General features: G+C 48.1%; 1 protein-coding gene across 2 annotated transcripts in view; it reads left to right on the top strand.

The window, feature by feature from the left end:
* Positions 1-348: 348 nt before the first annotated feature.
* The window catches only part of Slc35f3 (solute carrier family 35 member F3), a 216,139-nt gene continuing 192,689 nt past the window's right edge, over positions 349-23,798 (top strand). For both annotated transcript variants that reach the window (XR_009055750.1, XM_057754003.1), the window contains exons 1-2: positions 349-1,119; positions 1,448-1,677. Coding sequence is in view for 1 of the 2 variants with exons in the window: in XM_057754003.1 (XP_057609986.1) it covers positions 1,067-1,119; positions 1,448-1,677 (283 nt within the window). In the remaining variant the exon portion in view is untranslated. The remainder of the gene's footprint in view (positions 1,120-1,447; positions 1,678-23,798) is intronic.

The following is a 23,798-nucleotide window of genomic DNA, read 5'->3' as shown; positions in this document are numbered from 1 at the left end:
TTTTGAGTAATCTAATTGCCTAGGACTCTCTGTAGGACATTGTAGGGGTATGACAAGGAAAGCCCTTGGTGGCCTCTCGTCTAACCTGAAAAGTGTGGCTTCTTACCTGCCAGCAGCAAGTCTTGGTAAACTCTTTCTATCGAGTTGAGGAAATGAGTTCCCTTCTATTCCTAGTTCACCAAGGAACAATCTATCTTCCCTTACAGCAACACAAAGTATTGCCTGCACTTTGATCTCTTGGGGGAAATGCATCTCACATCCAAAAAAAAAAAAAAAAAAAAAGGAGTAGTCTAGCTATAATCCAAAGTAGTCTTTTGGGACTCGATAAGGCTATATTCTTCTCTATATATCCCTGTGTTTTTTTAAAATTTGTACTCAGTGAAGAAGAGCGGTATGGAGGGCGATTTGGTGGTCTGGAGTGGCTTGGGAACAAGGCACAAAAACTCATTGGAAGCTAACTAGGACGAGTCTTTGCAGAGGGGACAGAAGCAGTAGTGGCCTCATCCTTGAGCTTGTGAGCTGAGGACCCTGCCTGACCTAGCAATCACCACCTTGTCTAATTGGCCGCTTAGTGTGCGCGGTGAAACGCCAGGTTAGTTTGCTTTTTAGCACCGCTCTTTGGGGTGCTGTATGTTGGGGTGTGTGTGGAGGGTGTGTGTGTGTGGGGGGGGAGGCCGGGACTCACGTGTAAAAACCAGAGCGCCAGGACCGTCCCTCGCTCTAACCGAAGCCGGGCACACACCAGGTGGCTGGGATCGGGACGCGCGCCCCCGCCCGGTCCACGCGCGCCGGGGCCGCCACAGCCACACACCCGGTGGCTCCGGAGCGCACTGCCGGGCGCGCTCTCCGGAGCTCCTGCGTCCCCCATCGCGCGTGCTAGGGCGCCGGCAGTGACAGGCGGGGGGCGCGGCGCTGCTCTGCCACCGGCTCCCAACCGGCCTGGAGTGGCCGGGTTAAGCAGCGGGCGAGCACGGGCTTCCGGACCCTCGCAGCTGCTGCGGGGAGCTCGGGCCGAGGCTCCTCCGGCTCCAGTCTGGGCGCCCGGGGCCACACGCTGCCGCCGCCCATGGGTATCCGAGAGTTTCCAGGCGGCGCTCCCAGGGCCAAGAGCATCGCTGTGTGAGTAGCGCCGCAGGAGCGGGAGGGCGGCGGGCAGGTGGTCCCCGGCACCCGGACCCTGCTCAGCCCGCACTGCCACGCTCGGGGAGGGAGGGAGGGATTGTCGTGTGCGGCTGAGCCGGGGAAGTTTCAGCACCGTCTCCTGGCCACTCGTCCCTGCTCACGTTGCCCGAGGCGCCCAGGGGAGGGCGCGGGACCCGACGCCGAGGTTCCCGGGAACAGGGCATATGGCGAGCAGCACGAGGGGAGCAGCCATGGGTCCTCACCGGTCCTCACTGACGTCTCCCCCTCTCTGCCCTTGACTCATCCCGCCTTCCCGCGACCTCAGTGGTATGAGGAGGTCACCGGACGTCAGCCCGCGGAGACTGTCCGACATCAGCCCTCAGCTCAGGCAGCTTAAGTTCTTGGTGGTGGACGAGGCCATCAAGGAGGATCTGAAATGGTCGCGCTCCGTGGAGGACCTCACTAGCGGGCCAGTGGGACTCACGTCCATCGAGGAACGGATCCTGCGCATCACAGGCTACTATGGCTACCAGCCCTGGGCGACGAGCTACAAAAGTAAGACCCCCTACGTAATCCTCCTAACCCCCTGGTGGTCTCCCTGCCAGAGACACAGCAGCCAGGGAAGTGCAGAGGGAAGGACCATTGCACCCTCCCTCCTGCACACGGATTGGCAACTTCAATAAAGAGGCCTGGAGGCAGTTCTCCTGCACGGAAGCCACTGGGGGGCTTTCTGTTACATTCGCTCTGCTTTCTGCTTCCCAGATACAGCATCTTTACAACCCCCCCCCACACACACACACATACACGTGTCCACTTACAAGTGACTCTGAGGGCATGCCTGTTGTGGCTGTCCCTGAGAAATGCTTCAGAGAAGCAGAGGCCTTGTCTGAGTGGGTTTCTGATTGGATTCCGGTGCCCTTAGCTCAGCAGACGTCAGGCTTGGGGCAGCCTGGATTTTAACTATGGCAGTCCTTGTCTGAGTGGGTTTCTGATTGGATTCCGGTGCCCTTAGCTCGGCAGAGGTCAGGCTTGGGGCAGCCTGGATTTTAACTATGTCTCTCAGATACAAATGATGAAGAGTCACTGGACCTAGCCCTGTTTCTTTGCTTTAGGACTATATGGGTTCTAAGTGAGAGGATTTTTATCTGTATCTTTGAAGAAACTTGAGTGTCTGAAGAGATGACTGCTTGGCGCCAGGTGGGGGAACTCAAACTTTACCCTGGGCATCAGCTGCCGACCTTGGCTGCCCTGATGAGCCCTTACCTGTGGGGGCGGGGCTTGTTTGGTGCCCTTTGTTTTCAGAGAGAGAGAGAGCTGCTTCAAACAAACTCAAGATATTGTTTGAAATATTGTCAGGACCTAGTGTTGTACCTTTGTAGTTAGACACTGCAGAAAGATCACAACTTGCCCCTCAGTGGGTTGAAGAAGTGAGCATGAGTCATTCATGTGTAAGAAAGTCTAGACTAACAGTTTGGTAATTCTGAATGATCTTTTAACCTTTTATTGATGGGGATTAGAACATGATGTATTGGTTTTTAGGGAGAAATACGTTTGTTGTATAATTTAATAATATTCACCAGTAAAAGTGTGTTTCTACTTAGATTATTCTTAACACCTTCTTGTCCAGCCACTTGGGTGTGAGCTTGTTCATTTTGTTATTTGCAATAAATGGTACAGGGTTTGAGTGCTTGATTTCAATGGTCTGATTTGACCTTAAATGTCTGTGGAGATCATATGTAACTCAGTTTAAACCTTTCTAATGGTCCTGTGTCTCCCTGCCTGGGATTCTGCTGCTAAGATTGTTGCCTGCGTTTGCTTTCTGTTGCAGAAGGGAGTTCTCTATCACAGAGAGCCTTTTAGCACAGGATAGGAAGTCGAGTCTTTCAGAACCAAGCTTTCCTGAGGATGTGTAGAGGATCCTGTCTTCCGATTTTGGGAGCGTCTGTTAGAAAATAGATATTCTATATTTTGTGTCTACATTCTCTACTTTCTTATAATTAAAGACAATGCTATAAATTACAGGCTTTGAGAAGTTATGTCTCAGCCCCTGAAGTCATAATGAGGTTTATTTTTATGGTTCCTTGTATCCCTGGCTCCAAAGCCATGGCTAAGGTTTGTGACTTTGGGGACTGGTAAGCAGCTTTGGGACATGACAACTGTGTTCAACATACTTTACAGTAAAACCTAGGAAAGATCACATAGAGAGAGAAGCACTTGTGCCCCCAACAATATTCTTAGACACCATTTTCCCAAGGCTTTTCTGAAGGAATCCATGGGGGTAGGGAAGGCCACAGTGGTTCTTGCCCTGTGGACAAAATCCTCAGCCCATTCATTCCCTCTAACCCTGTGAGGATTCTTTCTTCTTCCAAGGTATTTCCTTGCTACAAAAATGCTTTAGGTGACAAGTGACATTTTGATGAATTAATTGGCTTTACGTTTAAATTTAGAGGCGCTAATGTTTTATTCATGCAGCAGAAGAGGTTTTAGGGCAGCATTCTGCTGTTTGCCATTTCTGCCCAACTCTGAAAATAAAAACATGGAGGCATACCCATCTGCAGGCACCAGTTCCTGCTTGGTTGTTGTGTGATACATGAACTCAACAAACTGGAAGAGACAGTGATTACAAAGTGAAGTGTGTGTGTGTGCGCGCGCACATACAGAGACCAGAGGGCAACCTTTGGAGTCATTCTTCAAGTTCTATCTGCTTATTTTTTGAGACAGCATCTTTCTCACAGACCTGGAATTTGCTGAGTAGGCTAGGCTGATTGGGCAGCAAGCCCCAGGAAACCAGTCTGTTTCCACCTCTCCCGTGCTGGGATTTTAGATGACAACCTGTCTTTTCACGTGGGTTCTGGGGATTGAACTTGGGCCACAATGCTTCCTAGACGAACACTTTGCCAACTGAGCTACTAAGACAGAACTCTTGATGCTACGCTTTGGTTTAGCCCCAAGCCTTCGAACCTTGGCACTGTTGATGTTTTTTAGATTATTTTGTTGTGTGGGAGCTGCCAGTATTGAACAGTATCCTTGGCTTCTGCTCACGGGATGACAGAAGATTGCCATTCCTCCCCCATTTGGCAACCAGAATATTTCTAGGCACCGACAGATGTCCTCTGCAGGGTGAGCCTTTGGTTCAGAACTACTTGGTTACCCTGAGCCCTAAGTTTATGCACCAACAAGCAAGCCCTCTGGGTTCTCTTCACTTTCCCTCTCCTCTTGTACCATTCCTTGGGGGGTTGTGATGGGTCTCCATGGAGCTGTATGCTCCCGCTGCTCTCCTAACTCCTCTACTGGCCCCAGGCTGCTGATAGCTCATCAAGAGTTCTTCAGCTTCTCCTAACAGCATCCTTTGCATCCCCACCTTAGGCCAGAGTGGAGGAAAATGAGTGACTGGGATGTTTTCAGGGTTTCCTTTGCTTCTTTCCCTGATGTGGACATGGGTTGGGAGAGAGGTTAGATGGGAAGAAAGGGACTACAGTTGGGAGTGCCCCATGTGTGTATGGACAGGCAGCCTGCAGCAGCTGGCATGGTTGGGACTTGGCTAGTATGCACAGGGAAATAGCATATCTAGAGTTTCCCAGATGGAACCTCCTGGTGCTTCTTCGCTTGGTGGATTCTTTGGGGACACTCGTCTCATGGCAAGACACAGAGCTGGGGAATGGAAGACGGAGTTCCTAGCATGGGTTCATCTTCATCCAGAAGCAAGGGTGACAGTGACACATCTCGCCTTAAACCAACAGCTACTAAGGTCAGTACAGAGAAAATGAGAAATGTGCTTACACTGAGCAGGGACATTTCATTTTGTCACAGGATCCCCTAATAGCTTCAGAACGGTTTTCTCTCACACTCTTTCCTAATAGAAGCACTTCTTAGACATAGCTATGTGGAGAATGGGGTCATGCCTCACTGTGCAGAAGTCTCTTCTGGGTCTCCTTACAATGTGCCTGGTCTAAAACACTTTTATATGCATTCATTCATACCACACAGTGTCAATATGTTGGGATAGACATGAGCAGGGCTAGCGTGTTGTGAGCAGTGCTAGCGTGTTGAGATAGATAGACGTGAGCAGTGCTAGCAGGTTGAGATGAAAATGATTTGATCTTAGAATGCTGTTGGGTTTAGTGTTAAGCCAGTAATAGGGTGGAAAACAAGCTAGTCCCCGTCTCTAGCTTACTCCCACCAGCCAAGGCATTGTGAACTTAGGCCAGGAACATGAAGTGGATGAGGGTAGACATTTTCTGTTTGAAGTCTCTACAGTGTAGAACACTGAGTGGGAAGGACACTGACGTTTCTGGCTCCTCAAGGATCAAGCATTGCAGCAGCTTTGTATGCGGTGAATAGAGGGGCTTCTGGGGGTGACAGTCCTCTTGATTGCTGTACCAGATGTTGTGTGACATGATTTCTGGAAAGACATAGATAAATGTGTATTCATCCCAGTTAGGGAACCAATGACAGGCCAAAGAGACTGTAACACTGAAGTCCAGCTTGGTAAATCAGTGAGTTTATTGGTGTTACTCAGAGGAGTATCGTGTGAGGTTACATACAAGAGCAGGGATAACGCAAAGGCAGCTGCATCACTGAAAGCTGCACTAGCCTGGGTGACAGCTTGTAGAAGTTGCATCCATGGAGCCTTCTGCAGAACTTGCAGGCAGGTCCAAGAGTCTCCTCCATGCTCTGGGCTAATCTGAGTTCCTTCAGTCCCTCCTATTTCTAGATGCTTAAGGAAGAAGGGGCTTTGTGAATCTACTCAATTTGAGGGACTTTCTGAGACTTATGAGTTGTTTACTTCCTGGGTCTTAAAAAACATCCTTCCAGATTTTCTGAATCTTGATGAGCTTCCTTCAAAACTTTCTAGTTTCAAAGAGCTTCTCTCCGGGATGGAATACGTCGGCTCAAGAAATGGCTGCTTAGCACCCTTTCAGACTGATCTGTGTGCATAGGCTGTCAGCAGAGCTTCATGCATAATGAGATACACAATATGGTTGAGATCACCAGAGCACAGCTTCTGCAACCGGACCCTTTGGAATAACACCAGTCAAACTGGCAGCTCATAAATGACCTGCTTGAGGGCCTGATGATTTATGCTATTCTAAAAGGGTGTGGAATACAAAGAGATGAGGGAGCAGGTGAGTGGCAAGTCTGGGATCATTGGAAGACAGCCTTACTGAGAGGTCAGTGCCATAGTCAGAGTTCTGTTGCTGTGAAGAGACACCGTGACCACAACAACTCTTATAAAGGAGAATATTTAATTGGGGTTGGCTTACAATTCAGAGGTTTAGTCTTTTATTGTCATGGCAGGAAGTATGACAACAGACAGGCAGATAGATATGGTGCTGGACAGAGTTAGCTAAGAGTTCTACATCTAGATTGGCAGGCAGCAGGAAGAGAGAGACTCTGGGCCTGACTTGAGCATTTGAAACGTCAAAGGGTGACACACTTCCTCCAACAAGGCCTCCACTCTAATCCCTGCCCAGTAGCTTCACTCACTAATGCCAAAGCCTTCAAATATACAAGCCTACAGGGGCCGTCTCTATTCAAACCGCCACAGTCAGAGGGTAGATTTGGTTCTCAAGTATAAGTACATATTAACTATTTACTAAGGTGTTTTGAAAATTAAAACATAGAACCTGGGACTAGAAGATTTCTCACCCAGCTCAGTGCTTGTCAAGCGAGCTTGAGGACTTGAGTTATTTCCCTAGCACCCATGGAAAGACAGTCATGATAACACACGCCTGTAACCCCAATACTGGAGAGGCAGAGATGAGAGCTCCCTGGGGCTCCCTGGCCAGTTATTCTAGCAGAATTGGTGATTTCCAGATTCAGTTAGAGACTCTGTCTTAAAAAAAAAATAAGGTGGGAGTGTATATTAGTCAGGGGTCTCTAGAGGAACAGAACTTATAGAATGAATCTATACATACAGACATGGGGAATTATTAGAATGGGTTGCAGGCTGTGGTCCAGCTAGCCCAACAGTGGCTGTCTATCAACAGAAGGTCCATGAATCCAGTAGTTGTTCAGTCCATGAGGCTGGATGTTTCAGCTGCTCGTCAGTATGTGCTGAGATCCCAAAGAAATAGTGACTGATGTTCGTGAAAGAATGGACTTGCCAGTGAGAGCAAGCTTCCTTCTTCCATGTCCTTTGTATAGGCTGCCAGCAGGAGGTGTGGCCCAGATTAAAGGTTTACTAGTCCTATCTCCAAAAATCTGAGTTATTTGGGTGAATGATGGTAGCAAACCTCTGAACAACCACCTAGGGCGTGGCCGCAAATGTTTCTCATTTGCAGCTTGAGGTAGTTTTGCCACACGGTTTTGTAGGGGATACAGTGCTCCACTAAGATGGTTTGTAGCCCAGATGGCTACAGGCTGTGTGGGACTCCTGGGTGCTGAGCTACGTATTCAGTGTAACATCTCAGACAGTTTTCTGGTTTGACAAATGTTTTCCTGTGACATTCAGATCTTCTCCTAGTCAGTGTGATGTGTGTCATCTCCGATACAGAACTAGATCCGAATCTGCTAGGAAATTATTTTTATCCTCTCCACTATCTACTGGAAATAATAGAGTCTATAAAAATCTGGTATGTCCTAAAAGTTTTATTCAGGGTAGGGAGGAAAGTGCTTCCCAGTGCATGTCAGCTCAGGTTTTAGGGTTCTCGTTTTAGAAAACCCTAAACCCACTTTCAATACATACATAAAATTCCATCTTCTTTTAAGAGTAGATGTAGTTATGATTGTAGGTATGAAAGAGTTGAGTTTGGACAGCATTCTATCCATGCTGTGTGTGAGAGAGAGCTTAATAAACATGTTTTATGATGGGTGATCATTGTATTGTCATTCAATACCAAGGAATGACTTCCTCCTCCTCCTCCTCCTCCTCCTCCTCCTCCTCTTCCTCCTCTTCCTCCTCATTCTCCTTCTCCTCATTCTCCTCCTCCTTGTTCTTCTCCTCCTTTTTCTCTGTCTGTCCAAAACTCACCAAAGAGGGTTGAGAAGATGGCTTGGTTAGTAAACTATTTGCTACACAAGCTTGAGAATAACATCCAGTGTCAACCTGTAGGCTCCTCATGCACATATACACACATGCACATGTGGGGGCACGCATGCACAGATGGGCCACACATGTACATGTGGGCATACCCACATGCACATACACATGCAAATGAGGACACACGCTGGTGGACACACATGCACATGTGTGCATTCTCACATACACATGTGGGCACACATACACGCGCGCGCACACACACACACAGGGCTGCCTCAAGAAATGTCTTGAAGATTATGCAAATATTGTAAACCAGAATAACAAACTTCAAGAGCTTATCCAAACTGTTTCCCTCTGCCAGCAATTTATCAAATATTGAACATAGAAATATTTCAAAGGTTATCTGATTTTATGCAGTAGATATATATGGGTGCATATAAAATATTTAAGTCATTGGAATTTAATCGTTTTTAAAAGATTTATCTGTTTTATTTTATATGTGGGTGTTCTGCCCGAACGTATTTCTGTTCACCCCATTTGCATACAGTGTCCTTAGAAGCCAGAAGAATCCTCTGGAATGGAATTATAGAGGCTTGAGAGCTGTAGATTGGGTGCTGGGAACCAAATTCAGATCCTCTGCAAGAGCAACCAGTGTTCTTAACCATTGAGCCACCTCTCCAGCACCCAGAATTTCTTCTTAACACCCCAGGAAATGTGGTTCTACATATGCATTAATGTGTTTGCTCTGTTGTAGACAATGTTTATCTAGTGGTAATCTCAGAAGACATCTGAGGAGTTTTGGTGTTGGGTCAGAGAGAAGAAGAAAGGGGCATTTCCTGCTGTGCCGAGTATAAAATGTTCCCTTGAGGCACATGTGTTCCAAGACTTGTTTGTCCGTCAGCTCAGGGGGCTTTTTACAAACAATCATGAGGGTTCTGATTCCATCCATGGTTAGACAAATCTACTGACAGGTTTACTATTCGATGGGACCATAGCCAGGGTCAGGAAGCCAGGAGGTAGAACCTAACTGGAGGAGGGCATGCCTAGAAAGGGCATGTTTTATCTGGGGACCCTTCCTTCTCTCTTCCTCCTGTCTACCAAAAAGGGAGACGCTTTCCCCAAGGCCCTTCTTCAACAATGTTTCTGCCTTGCCAACAGTCTAAACATAATGGGGCAGCCAAGCATGGACCTCAAACCTCTAAAACTGTGAGCCAGTGGGAAATCTTTCCTCCCTTAAGACATTTTTTTCTTGTTTATTTTTTCCCTCGGGTATTCGTTACACCAACAGAAAACTCACACACACACTTTCTACCTGGCCCCTTCAGCACCATTTCTTGATATTGTTGCTGAGAGTTCTGTGAACCAGGAGGTAGCTCAGAAAAATGACTGCACAGAACTCCAGACACTTCTATGGCGTGAGGATTCTTTTGTGAATTCTCTCAGAGCAGATAAAGTAGCAGCACATACTCATCCTTTTGTTTATAAATGCATGCCCACTAACTCACAGATCTCTCTCCACTCATCATCATCCATTTCTTCGGTCATTAAAGAATCCCGCTGCTTCTTCGGGGTAATAATCACACCTATTCCTCAGGTCAGCAGGGATGCATGTGAGGTACAGTCACTCAACTCAATCTATAAATTACAAGCCTACATAGATATATGTGTGTGTGTAATATGTATATTTATACATTCTCTCTCTCTCTCTCTCTCTCTCTCTCTCTCTCTCTCTCTCTCTCTCTCTTATGTAGACCATCATAACTAGTTAGACCCAGTGTGAGAAAGTGTTAGAGCAATGATTCTCAACCTGTCACAACCTCTTGGGAGCCAAACAGTCCTTTCACAGGGGTTGCTTAAGACCATAGGAAAACACAGATATTTACACTGCAATTCACAACAGTAGCAAAATCACAGGTATGAAGTAGCAACATGAGGAACTGTATTAAAAGGTCCCACATTAGGAAGGTTGAGAACCTCTGTGTTAGAGGAACACAGGCAGACAGGGAAGGCCAGCGGGTTCCCTGACATAACAGCTTCTTGTTCCCAGAAGAGATTTAAGGACAGATAACAGAAAAGCATGGGGGTGGGTATCTAAGAACAAATAGGGAAAGCGAGAACCAGCCAAGCCAGAGTCCATTTAGCAGACTTCCAGCTTTAGGGCCCTTCCCGTTTCTCCCTTCCTCCGCTTGGTCTTCTGTCTTTCTTCAAGGTTCAATTCTCCACCCATCCCACAGATCAAGCTCTAAGACTCCTAGAGCCCTGCCAGCATCCCCATCACAAGTGGAAGTTTAAGCTTCAGTGAACTCATTTTCTCGCTGCTTCTGTAGACTTTCTTTCTTATGCCGTAACCAGGATTCTAATTTGTTGGTAGAGCCCACAGATGAAGCATTTTTCTCTTTCTCATGAAATCATACAGCAGCAAAGATTCTTGACTGGGTCAACGAAATTAAGCTCCATTTTCTTTGCTGAAGTTTTCTTCTGCGGGCATTCCGTCACCTTTGCAGAGCCCAAGAAGCTAGCTGAGACTTGTTTCTTCTCTGACTGGGGGTCTGTTCGCAGGAACACCAACTAGAATTCAAACAGGTTGTGATACACTCCCAGCACCGACGTTCTCACCCGGGCGGTTGTACACCCTGTATTCATACTCTCTACACTTCCTTTAGGTGAGAGTCCCCAAGTCCAGCGATGTGATCCTTGAAGTGATTCTCACTGGTGGCCTAAGAATAGTAGCAGTTCTCCAGCTCAGGGGACTTGATGGCAGAGACATTTCTAATGCACCTCTGTGTTTGTGTATCTTCCAAACCCAAGCATCTCGGATTGGCAGCTCCTTGCTTTAGTTAATCCCGGGGTCCCTTCTCTACAGGTGTGTGATCTGGGCCTACAATCTGAGACTGAAAGACTTTTTTGAGTGCCAGCACAGACTGAGGCGGGCTCACGGGAATGTCATTCATCCGACTTCCATCTTCCTGATTGTCTGCCTCTTTTTCTATTCTTTGTGAGAAGTGTGTGAAGCCTGAACCCATAGGAAAGCTGTGTTTCTGGGGAGATACCAGCTTATCCTAGCCATTAAGGGGTCTAAAAGTCATTGGAATAAAGACCTAGTCATGCCCTCAATTTCAGCATAGCTTTGGACTTTTATATACAGAATGAGGTGAAGAAGTAATAAAATGACTGTCTTGCAGACCGTGAAGTCTCTTTCCCAGGCTTTTGTGTGTAGAAGGGCTATCTCCTTTTCTATGTGACATTGGATGGGTGGCTAGCTTTCAGGGAAGTATTTTTAAAAAATCCATCTTGGAGGCAATTTAGAATATTTGCTTGCTGCAGCTTATGGGATTATTTTTATTAGGGCCATCTTCCTAAGCTTCATAACCCCTAGTGTGGTTTTAAGGGAGGTGCTCCTCATCCTTAACAGGTAAGGGATTGATGTCGGGTCTGTGATGCACTTTCCAACAGTTCTGCATAAGCAAGTGTGAGCAGACAGATCAAAGAATACACAAAAAGTCGTGGCAACAATTCGATACTTGGTGAATTTAAGCAATAGATGCCAAGCTTCTTGGCCATGGGAAACACTTTCAAAATGAAACTGTCATCGTTCCAGGCACGGAGTAGCATAGTTCAGGCTTGCTGGGGAAAGTTGTGTGTATTTAGCTCAGGTTATTATATCTGAATTAAAAAAAAAAAATCTGGGAGAATGGCATGACTCTGACCTCTGTTCCCAGGAAAAAGAGAGTCCGAGTTCAGCCCACCCGCCACCCAGGAGCGGAGAACTGCTGCCCCATGTAGGAAGGAACATTGTGCTGTCCATGTTGTTGTGATGAAACACACAGTAGCAGTGACTTCAGGGAGGAAGGCTGGTCGGGGGCTCTCAGTTTGAGGGTACCGCGATCGCGGTGGGGAAGGCGTGGCAGCGGGAGCACAAGGCGGCTGGGCACACCTCACCCACAGACAGGAAACAGAGAGAGATGAACACTAGTGCTCGGCTCACTCTCTCTTTACTGTTTAGTGCAGGAACCAGCCCGTGGGATGCCGCTGCCCGCGTCCAGGCAGGCTTTCCCCTCCTCAGTTAAGTCTCTTTGGAAACACCCTCACAGTCTCACCTAGAGGTGCACTTTTTAGTCCTTCTAAAACCTGCCAGGCTGACAGTGAAGATCTACACAGCCAGGCCTACAGAAGCCCTGCCTCTACTTCCCTCCTAACCCCGACCAAGTCACTGTTCTCAAACAGCCTGTGCATTGTGTAACCTTCCTTCTTTTCATGAAGGAAATCTACTTCCCTGGCAGTTTAGACTTTTAGCCCATCATCGGCTGGTTTAGCCTCGTGTGCCCTAAGACACAAAACGTGCCCAGATTCAGAGCCTCCAACCTTGTTTTTATTGGTGCCCACTGTCCTGTCACACCCCCTACTGACCCCTGTGACTGTCCTCCCCTCCTGAATAGTGTCCTCTCTTTCATGGCACATGAATTTCCCTTCCTTGTCCTTCCCCTGCTTTCAAAGCGCCCTCTCTACTTTCATATCACCCCAGCCCTCACACATTGAAATCTTGATTCTGGATATGAGGGAAAACAGGAGGCTTGAGACACTGGGTCTGGCTCATTTCACCTAACAGTGGTCTCCATCTCCGCCCATTTTCCTGCACATGATAGAATTTCATTCTCCTTTATGGCTGACTAAAACTTCACCGTGTGTATGCAAATGTATGCACTCGTGTGTACCGCATTTTCTTCATCCACTCTCCTGTGCCGGTTCCATCGCTCGGTCATTGTGAACCAAGAAGCAACAAGCAAGCGTATGCATTTTTTTCTGTGTTATCTTGTCGGTTTGTCTTCAGTTTTCTTCTGTGAGATGAGTTCTCAGAGATGTAATTACTGGTCAAAGGACTTGCAAATTCATGTCACTAGCGAGCAACCGTCACTCCACAGTTCACACTTCCCGAGCCCCTTACCTACTGGACACAGATTTATCTTCCTTTTTTCCCTCCAGTCTCCAGGAACACTGGCTTGCTGTCTTCCATTTAGCGTAGGCAGCTGAAATAGTCTGGGAGGCAAACTGTTCTTTTTCCACACACCTTATATGGAGGTAACTAGGGTGCCGAGTCCCCGAGAGACTGCCTTTCCCCCGTTTCTGTAACTATGGTATTTCTGCCCATCATGACTGTAGTGATACGGTCATCATTCTCCAAGGTACATGAGGAACCTTTGCAAGAAGCCTGCTTTACCCGCCCTGATGTCGCCTTACGCTAACTTTGCTACAGGAGCAGGCACACGAACTTGTATTCTCAACTGCGCCTAATGATCATTGATTTAACGTGATGCCATCCCACGACAGCAGGATAAGTTAGGGAGATCTCCAGAAGGACAGAACTTGGCAGTGCCCCGGCATCTGGAACAGTGGCTGGCATGTTTGTGGGATCCATTGGATACATTTTGATGAGACTTTAAAATCAGTTAGTCTACGAGTTGAATGCTCAATGCCTGCCAGGGAATCACCTTTCCATATTACAGCAAGGGGATGATTTCATTCACCGTTATCTTTGGGACTGCTGATAGCTAACCCGTGAGGCTAATTGCTTTTTGTTTCTTATGTGAAGGTCTTGATATGTAAATATTCCAGGCTGGCCTCACTTTCACAATCCTCCAGAAACTACATTAAAAAAAATTGATTCCGTTGAATCAGAAAGCTCGGCACACAATTCCTATATGCACTTGGTTGAGTTCGAGCAGATGTTGCTATGAAACATCAGTGAAGAGAAGCTCATCCATCCCCTCTGATGGCTTCCTTGTGTCTCTTGGGGTGCTCTGTGGTAAAAAGCTTTTGGCAGAAATTCTACTCTGGGCTTGTTCGGTTCTGCTTTGCTTTTTTTGAGCCAGAGTCTCACTCTGTAGCCCAGGCTGGCCTGGAACTGAAAGCAGCTCTCATGCAAACGATTGTCCCAGTGGGAAAAGACTGCGCAAGTGGCCGAGAAGACCTCAGAAACTATAGGCGTACACAAAAGGCCCCTCATTCCAGAAGCAGCAAGTTATGCCAGGTGCAGGAAGTTCCCAGAAACTGCAGTCTGGTTAATGGTAGAGTATGCTGTTAGCGCTGTGGTAGGGACAGAAGGGCTATGCAGAGTTCCTTAACTAGATGGGGCTACCAGAACACGCCCCTATCGGCGGCACAGAGCTGGAAGATTAATGATTGACCATTCTATGCCCTACAAGGCATTTGGCTTTGTGTTGGAGGATATAAACTATATAGCAGGTAAAGGAAGGTGTGCTGGCTAGTCTTATGTCAACTTGACACAGAAACTAGAATCATCTGAAAGGAGGAAACCTTAAGTGAGAAAATTCCTCCAAAATATCCAGCTGTAAGGCGTTTTCTTAGTTGTTGATGGGAGGGCCATTGTGGGTGGTGCCACCCCAGGACTGGTGGTTCGGGGTTCTATAAGAAAGCAGGCTGAGCAAGCCATGGGAAGCAAGCCAGTAAGCAGCACCCCTCCATGGCCTCTACATCAGTTCCTGCCCTATTTAAGTTCCTGTCCTGACTTCTTCGATGATGACTGTAGAAGTGTAAGCCAAATAAATCCTTTCCTTCCCAGCCTGCTTTTCGGTTCTTGGTGTGTTTCCTCACAGAGGTAGTGACCCCCTAACCAAAATAGTGGAATTTTTATGGTTCTGCTAATAATTGAAAAATCATAACAGAAGTGTGTGTGTGTGTGTGTGTGAGAGAGAGAGAGAGAGAGAGAGAGAGAGAGAGAGAGAGAGAGAGAGAGAAAATATGAATCACCTATGGAAGCAAGTAAGCTCAACAACCTTATTTGTTGAGCCAAAGTCTCAACTAGACCGGCTGGTCAGTGAGCCGCTGTCTCCACCTCTTTTATATAGGCTCTGGGGATCAAACTCAAGTCACTAACTGACTTGGAAGAGGATTTTCCTTTGGTTTGTGTTGGTGTGGGACCTTGATAGATGGGAACGGGTGGTTTGAGGTCAGTACTGACGGCTGGCAAGTGAGCTGTGTTTAAAGAAAAGACACAGCTATTTAAATGGTCTTTGCACCACCCACCCCAAGGCCAGACTGTCAGTAGACTTATTCACAGAGCATGCCTGGCAGTCCACTGTGTGCCTCTAGACTCTGACTCAACAGGAAATAAAAGCAAAAATTGTTCAGTCAGATGATGGACCGGAAATGGGCCTCCCTTTCAGAGCACATGCTGAAGAAATAAGTAGCAAGACCAGCAATGTTTTCATGTGGTGATGTCTCGGGCTCCTGAGGAAAAATAGTTTGAAAGAGGGACTCGGAAAAATGTTTTTCCAAATTGCCCATTGCACCCGGACAAAGGTTCTGCGATTTTCGCTCATCTCTCAGGGAGCACATTGCAGGGTACACTTGGAAAGTCAGAAGCCTCCCCTCTGGGACCAGAACACAGCCACTGCGAGTGTCAGAGATGGGTTTTCAGAGTCTCTTAAGCCCATGCTGCAGCAGGGACAGCGTGGCACTGCATATACGATGCTTCCTGGGCAGCTGTGGGTTCTCTCGGCTAGTCAGAGTAAGGAGGGCACCACGAGATGCATATAGCACAGACCGCGAAGGAGACTGCGAGGCAGGAAGCAGGGCAGCAGGATGGCAGGGCAGCCTCTGTGCCCACACTCCCGGCATCAGCTGCTGAAGCTGCGGTCCAGGGGCTTGGCCTCTGAAGCGGAAAGTCCCTTGGTCAGGCGCCCTTTGTTGCTCCACAAAACCAGGGTCTATGCTCCATCAAACAGGCAGAACTCCGACTGAGTCAGATCAACCACTGACTTTGCCAATGGCCTGATTTTTGTTTGAACTTTTTAATAGAGTAAACATTTTAAAAGATTAAATATGTTACCTGAGAGTAGGGTAGGATTCATGGAGAGTCCCTGTTAGGGGGGAAAGGAGGAAGGGAAGGAGGGAGAGAGGAGGGGCAGAGAAAGGAAGAGGGAGGGAGGGAAAGGACGGAGCTCTGAGGTGACCCCTGATGCTCGGTCGGCTGCTGTGCTCTCATTGAGTTGAAGGAGGCATCAGGCTTTACGTGTTGGCACGTGAATTTTGGCTCTGGCATGCCCAGTTGGTGTGTGGTCCTCCTCATGTCCTCCTTCCCTGCTCAAGGGTGCCTGCTTGCTTACCAGTGATGGCTGGGCACTTATTTGAGAACTGTAGATTTTTAACCCTTGAGTTTCACCAAATGTGGCTTTTGATGCTTTGGGACAAATTCCAAGATAAGGGAAGACAATTGGCTTTATGTCACCATCTTTAAAATCGAGGCCTTTGACTCAAATGGAAGACTTTGTCCTTTGGCCTGTAAATGATGTGCAGTCGTTAAAATGTTTGAGGTAGTATGGAGACTGAACCTCAGAGTTAGTACTGTGGGAGCTTTATGGAAAGGGAGATCAAAAATAGAGAGTAATCAGAGCCTGAGAGATAAACTGGAAAACCACGGGGACATCAGACAGGAGAAAAATGGGCATGATGGCCTGAAATAAGGTGATGGTGGCCAGCCAGTTGTGGTGCACACCTTTGATCCCAGCACTCAGGAGGCAGATGCAGGCAAATCTCTGCAAGTTCAAGGCCAGCCTGGTCTACAAAGTGAGTTCCAGGACAGCCAGGGCAATACAGAAAAACCCTGTCTTGAAAAACAGAAAAAAGTTTCAAGGTGCTGGTGGGATGGGGCCACCAAGAATGGAGTGGATATGAGAAACACGAAGAAGGAGACAGCACTGTTTGAACCACGCAGACTGGATGAGGGGGAGAGGGACGAGGAGTGGCTTAAAATTTAAAAGGGGGCGCGGTGTGGAATAAGCAGGACAGTGGAGCAACAGCGTCTGAGAACTGGGGAGAAAATAAAGAATTCTTCTGAGTGTGAGGCCGAGTCAGTCCTAGAGTTATCACCGTGGGCAGTGACAGACTGGAGAGACACACGAGTTGCCATGTCTTCCTCACTCCAGAGCACGGCAGTGACCAACACAACCCCCATGGTTCCCCCACCCTTGTGAGGAGAGGGAGGCATCCCACAGTCCTGGCTGAAGGCACCTGGCTAACAGACAGAAGTCTCTGCAGGGGGATCACCCATACCACGCAGGGGGACATTTGAGTCTTCAGGTGACAGGGAAAAGCAGAGATGTCAGAGGCCATGAATGAGTCCTTTGAGCGTGATGGATTACAGAATGGATGAAAGACGGTGAGAGTGAGAGCCAAGCCCAAAAGGAAAGACACAGCAAGAAGAAATGTGTGTGCCCAGAGTTCAAGTGTGCGTGCATATGTGTTTGTGTGGGGTGCCTGCACACATGTATCTGTATGTGCATGTGGAGGTCAGAGAACAGCCTCAGGTGCTGGTCCCCAGGAACCCACTATGTTTATCTGAGACAGGATCTCACACTGGCCTGGAACGTCACCAGGTACGCTAGGCCATCTGGCCAGTGTGCTCCAGGGATCTGCCTGTCTCTGCCTTTTGTCTTGATTACATTCACAGGCTACCACATCCAGCTTCTAAAAAGGTTCTGGTGATCCAACACAGGCCCTTGTACTTGCAAAGCAAGCACTTTACTATTTCATCTCCCCAATCCAAAAAGAAAAAGAAAAAAAAATAAGGTGTCATCCAACAGCAAGGTGTAGCCCAGGCTGAAAAGGCTACGTCCATCCAGTTGCCAAGGCCACAGACCCACCGTCCCTCGGCAGGAATGACTGTGTGCATGCAACTCTTTCACAGAGAGACACTGACATTCCAGCCAGTGGGACATGCAGGAACAGGGTAAGGGCTACAAAGACAAGATGGCCAGCCATGCTGGGTGACATGCCAGGGAAGGAGCATAGCCAGCAGAAGATACTATGGAGAGTCTTAAGATACAGAAAAGCCTTTGTCGCTGACCTGATATCCTGTCAACTCCAGTACTGGAAAGCAGTCCCGAGCATCCCTTCTGGCAGGGGCCACCACATGGCCTGGTTCTAGACAGTGAGAACTCTGTGTCAAGAGGGCCCTTCTAGATACACGGGCAAAGCTCTGTCCCTACAGAGCAGTGTTCGCTGTGACTTCCCTTCCTCCCAGCTGAGATTCTGACTGTGCATACCCCCCTCATTGTCCCACCTGAAGGTGAAGCCCCAAATAGCAGCTGTCAACTCAAGGTAGTCCGTCCAGTGTCTCCTGGATGCTAGGGACACAGACTGGATCTGCCACTTTCCTCCCAGTAGACAAGATTTCCCAGGATGGCTGTGTTTATCTCAGTCCTGTTTCTTTGGCACCTCAGAAGGGATGTGTGGACAAGGATCAGTTGAACAAATGCATGAATGAGCACACTCATGACTATGGGACCAGGTCCAGCCAGGCTTTATGGGGAGTCTGTGGTTCATCTAGGTGATGCTTGATGCCCATTTTGTCACAGAGACCTTATAAGCCTTGAGAAAGAGTGAGGAGCATCCAGGAAGAGGATGACGTGTGGTGAGGATCATGAGAAAACAAGATGCTTTAACTCTGCCATGTCCTTCACAGGCCCATGTTTTGAACACAGGGTCCCCAGCTGGTAGACCTGTTTTGGGATATTGTGAACCTTTAGGATGGGAGATTGGGCTAATGGAATATGTCACCGGGGGCAAGTCTTTGAGGGTGATAGCTCAGCCCCACTTCTGGCCTGCACTGTCTGCTTCCTGTTCTAATAAGATGTGAGGAGTCCCAAGCCACTGTGTGCTCCTCCATGATGGACTGTACCATCCCAGACTGCGAGCCAAGGGTAAGCTCCTCCATGATGAACTGTACCATCCCAGACTGTGAGCCAAGGATGAGCTCCTCCATGACAGATTGTACCATCCCAGACTGTGAGCCAAGGGTAAGCTCCTCCATGATGAACTGTACCATCCCAGACTGTGAGCCAAAGGTGAGCTCCTCCATGACAGACTGTACCATCCCAGACTGTGAGCCAAGGATGAGCTCTTCCATGACAGACTGTACCATTCCAGACTGTGGGCCAAGGGTGTGAGCTCTTCCATGACAGACTGTACCATCCCAGACTGTGAGCCAAGGATGAGCTCTTCCATGACAGACTGTACCATCCCAGACTGCAAATCAAGGGTGAGCTCCTCCATGACAGACTGTACCATCTCAGACTGTGAGCCAAGGATGAGCTCTTCCATGACAGACTGTACCATCCCAGACTGTGAGCCAAGGTAAATGTTTCCCTCCTTAAGTTGCTCCTGTCCAGTGTTCAGTCACAGTGAGGAAGCAACTGAGACAGAATGTATGTTTGCAGCTATGTAAGATCAAGGCCCCATGGGATGGGTGGATGAGTGAGCACATTTGCAGTAGGAGCCTGAGGACCTGAGTTTGATCTCTGGAATCTCGAGTTGGAGGAGAGAACTGACTCCCAAAAGTTGTTCTCTGAACCCCACACATGCACCGTAGCAAGTGTGTGTTCACACGCACAGCAACAAGTCACAAACATCTTTCTCTCCCTGACATACACAGGCTAATAATAAATAGTAAAATCTCAATACAATATCAAATGTGGTTAAGCTGTATGTTACCAGATAGCGCTCACTGGCTATGCCACATGACCCAATGAAAGCCACACTCTTGGGGCTGTAGGAAAGAGTTCAAGGCCCATTCCAAGTCACAGTTTATGAAACAAGGAAACACAAGTGAGTCCTCTGACTTTACTGGAGTTTGACATGACCTCTGAGTACTAAACAAACATGTGAGCTGCTGCCCCAAAATGTAACCTTTTCTTCATGGTAGAAATTACAAAAACATTTCAAACTACTATTTATATTATTATTATTTGCTTTTTGAACTGTGGAAATGATCGTGAAAAGAAAGAAAAAATTATGAAAAAGCTTTTGTTCAGGGAGAATGATTGACTTTCCATTTACCTGCTCTCCCTGGAGACCCCAGAGACATAAGGCCTGTGTTGGCGGTATTTGCCCGTATGTTTTCTAATCACTCAGCTCATTCCCAGGTGTGCAGCCATGTACAGTAGGTGTACACTGACGTCACTCATCATTGACTTGGGTCTTATCAGGAGCTCCAGAAACAATACTTTGGCAGCAGGATAGTTCAAAATACTTAATGACTTTTTGCCCTTAACCACAGCTGCTGCAGAAAAGAAAAAAAATGTAATAAGTATGCAAAATGGAAATGCCTCCCCAAAGGCCTTTTCATTTCCTCCAAGCCCAAAGGAAGAAGAGGGAGGATTGGCAATCCACAATACGAAGGAGAAAAGAAATGCTGTAATTTTAAATCGCAGGCCACACCAAGAAGCTGATGAGATTCTGTGTCTGTATCCCTGTTCAGCACCGTGGACACCAAGTGAGCAGAATAATGACAAGCTTTGAAACGCTCATGAAACAACAGAACAGTTATTGCCGGAGGAAACCTGGGCACTGTGTGGTTCTCCCATTTACAGTTACATTTAGTTTTCAAGGGGATTAAGAGACCTGACCAAGATTGCTTAGCTGAGGCCTGAGATGATAGCTCATTTGGGAAAGTGTTTGTCCTGCACTCATGAAGATCCACGGTTGAGTCCCAGAGCCCACATGAACGAGGCAGTGTGTAAACCCAGCACAAGGTGGGCAGAGACAGAAAAAGAACCCTGGGCATTGGTGACCAGCAAGCCTAATCTACTGAGTGTGCTCCAAGATAATTAAAGACCCTGTCACCATAACGAGGTGGATCATGCCTGAGGAATGACACCTGAAGTCGACCTTTGGCCTCTACATGCACACATATGCAGGCATCATCACACAGCCAAACACAGACACACACACACACACACACACACGATTGTTTAGTTGAAGGCAGAGCTGAGACTAGATCCATGTTATTTCTCAGCTCTGGAGATTACCTGAGTGTCATCAGGACATTTTAAAAAGTACTGATCCAGTCTACTCTAAATATTCTGATTTTAGCCCATCAGCTAAGACCTGTATTGATGTGCTTATTGTGTTGTGCGGTGTGCCGCGTCCCATGCTTGGGGTGGCATCTTTCTGGGGACAGAATAGATACAGTCTGTTTCCTCTGTGCCTTCCCGTAGTCTTCCTCCTAAAGAGTCACCCCTAGGGATGGCGACTGAACAAGCTCGCCCAATGCAGCTCAGCCCCGTGGTTTTGCCAGCATGTGATCCTCGCTTGGCAAATGCAGCCTCCTTGTCCCGGTGCCCTCCGCCCCCTTCCCTTCACAAATGAGCAGCTGCGCTGTGCCTGCCTCCTCTAGGAGCAAGTGCATCGCTCCACTACCTTGCCAGGAGATGACAGAACGAGACAGGGCTCCCTGTGGCCCTGAGGTGCAGCAATTAGAATGCTGTCTCTGCCGCCTGTGTTTTCCAGCAAAGAGTTCCACCCTGCCCCACCCATGCATCAGTGAACCCCTGTGTCACTTTCAGAGTTTGTGCTTGGAAAAGACCTCACCCATCATCTGGTCCTGTGTCCCACTGGACAGAAATCCTCCCAAGCTGGCTGGCAGATGGCTCTCAGCTCTGCCAGAGCCTGCTGGCAGAGGAGCTCATCTTGTCCTGTCCCACCTTGTTTGCTGTGGAGTGCCACTGGCTCCCAGCCTTCCATGCTGGATTAGATCATTCTCCATTCCTTCCTTATAAATCCCATCACTGTGTACTCCCGAAGGCTGTTTCCTCCGGGAAGCGAGGGTGATGCCAAGGTCAGTGTCTCGGGTTAGAACACTTGATCTCCAGCTGGTGGCAGTTTGGGGGGACTATAGAGCCTTTGGGAAGCAGGGTCTAGAGGCAGGAAGTAGTAGTAGTTCTCTAAAGGCTGAGCCTTGGAGTTTGTAAGCCAGGCTTGCTTCTTTTCCCATCTTTGGATCCTGGTCCGCTAAGATGTGAATGAACAACCATGCATTTCGGCCACCATAGTCATGAGCTACTCCATATGTGGACAGATGTCTGCTCACCCCAGATAGGTTGCCAACAACGGGTCATTGAGACAAATCCACTCAAGTCTAACTGGGTGAACCTGAGAGTGGCCATATCATGGGTACGGGGTCAGTTCCAGGGGCGAGGATCAAAGGCGATGCCTTGGAAAAGCAACCTCCATGGAGCACTCACACACAGGTCTAGATGGTTCAAACAACTAGAGAGTCCCTATCACCCAATCTCATCACTCTTGTATAACTTCAGGAAGCAGTCTTGTGGGTCTTGTAACTTTCTAGAGTCCTGAGCCCTGTGACACTCCTGCATTCTCTCCTCCCTGCAGGAGAGTGTTCCAGTTAGGAGGAAATGGCCATACAACACTACCTTCTAGATGACAGTGAATTCTACCCTCAAACTCCAAACTGAAAGAAATCCTTCCTCTTTTATGTAGCTTCCTGTTATGTAACTCCATCACAGCAATAAGAAGAGTAAAGAGCCTCGCTCCCAATGTCCCTCAAGAGGGGTGGCATGTGAAATATGTTTGAAGTGGGCTGTGCTTGGGTTCTAAGCATCACGGTTTTCCTGGGCAAGGACCCCTTGACTAGAGAGAACCCAAGTTCCTGAATCACCAACCAGGTAGAGATCTGAGCTGAGCCCAAACAAGCTCAAAGAGGTGAGGGAGCTGACTCCTCCACCATGGCACTGGATCTCACAGGTGGTCAGGAAAGGCTTTCTCAAAACCATCAGCTCATCAGTGTTGCTTCTGGGATAGAGGCTCCTTTGAAGACCCAGGGGTCCCCTGCATGGTGTCTGATGCCACCTTAGCTATGGGTGAGGCTGCAGAGAGAAAACACGGACTGCTCCCCGGGATCTCACAAATGCTTACAGTTATGGAACCAGTGAGGGAAAGAGCCTCGACTTCTCTAACCTTTTTCTTCATCCAGGCTCCACTTTGGTCTTGGTTACTGTTGGACGCCACTGTGCTTATTTCTCGAGCCCTTTACCCGACTCCGGGGCTCCCCTGTTCTCCTGTCACTCTAAGATCCAGCATCCTGGATACGGAAAGACCTTGTGTCTCGCTGAGACCTGCCAAACTGTAGTCCTCATCCTCACAGATTCCCAGGGGAGTCAGTCAGAGGTGGCTCTGCAGACTCTTCACAGCCTCCACCCTCACACTTCCCACATCCGATTGTCCTGCCCTTGTCCCTGCGTGATGACAGACCTGTGTTCTTCCAGGTGACAGCTCTCCATCTTGTACAACATATGGGTGTATCTCTGAGTTGTAGAACACAGTCCTCTGAACAAACAATGTCTCTCTATTGGTGCTCAAGTGCCTGCTTGCAAGAATCTAGCATGGCAGGGCTTGCTGAGTGATGACGTTCTGTCATAGAGGAAAAAGGTGGAGAGGGTTACTGGACCCTCACTCGAGAGTCTAGCTGCTAGTAGCCTTGGAGACCTACGGGAGGTGCCAGAGTACATGGGTACGGAAGGTTAACTGAGGGGGGCTCCTGGGTGTAGACCTTCCAACGCAGCCACTTGAGTGTTAGCAACACTCCAGGCAGCCCCTCCTCACTCTCTCTCCATTAGAAAGCCAAGTGGATTCACTGACCCTCCACGGTGAACTGCCGTGGAACTGAACTTCAGATTGTCGTCTAGACCATACAGGGAGAGATAAACCAGAAATCTAGTGGATTTATCTATAGATCATCTCCTTTAAGGAATACTGTGGTGGACATTAGCTTCTGTGAGTATCTGTATACATGCTTGACATTCACTGGGCTCCTCGTGCCTTGCTGGGCTGCCAGGCTGCAGCATTCAGTCCGAAGCAACCTTGGCGAGGGGCTGCCATG

This window comes from Chionomys nivalis, chromosome 21 (assembly GCF_950005125.1).
Source record: "Chionomys nivalis chromosome 21, mChiNiv1.1, whole genome shotgun sequence".
NCBI lineage: Eukaryota > Metazoa > Chordata > Mammalia > Rodentia > Cricetidae > Chionomys > Chionomys nivalis.
The sequence above is the reverse complement of the archived record's forward strand: the minus strand, read 5'-3'. Positions and strand labels throughout refer to the sequence as shown.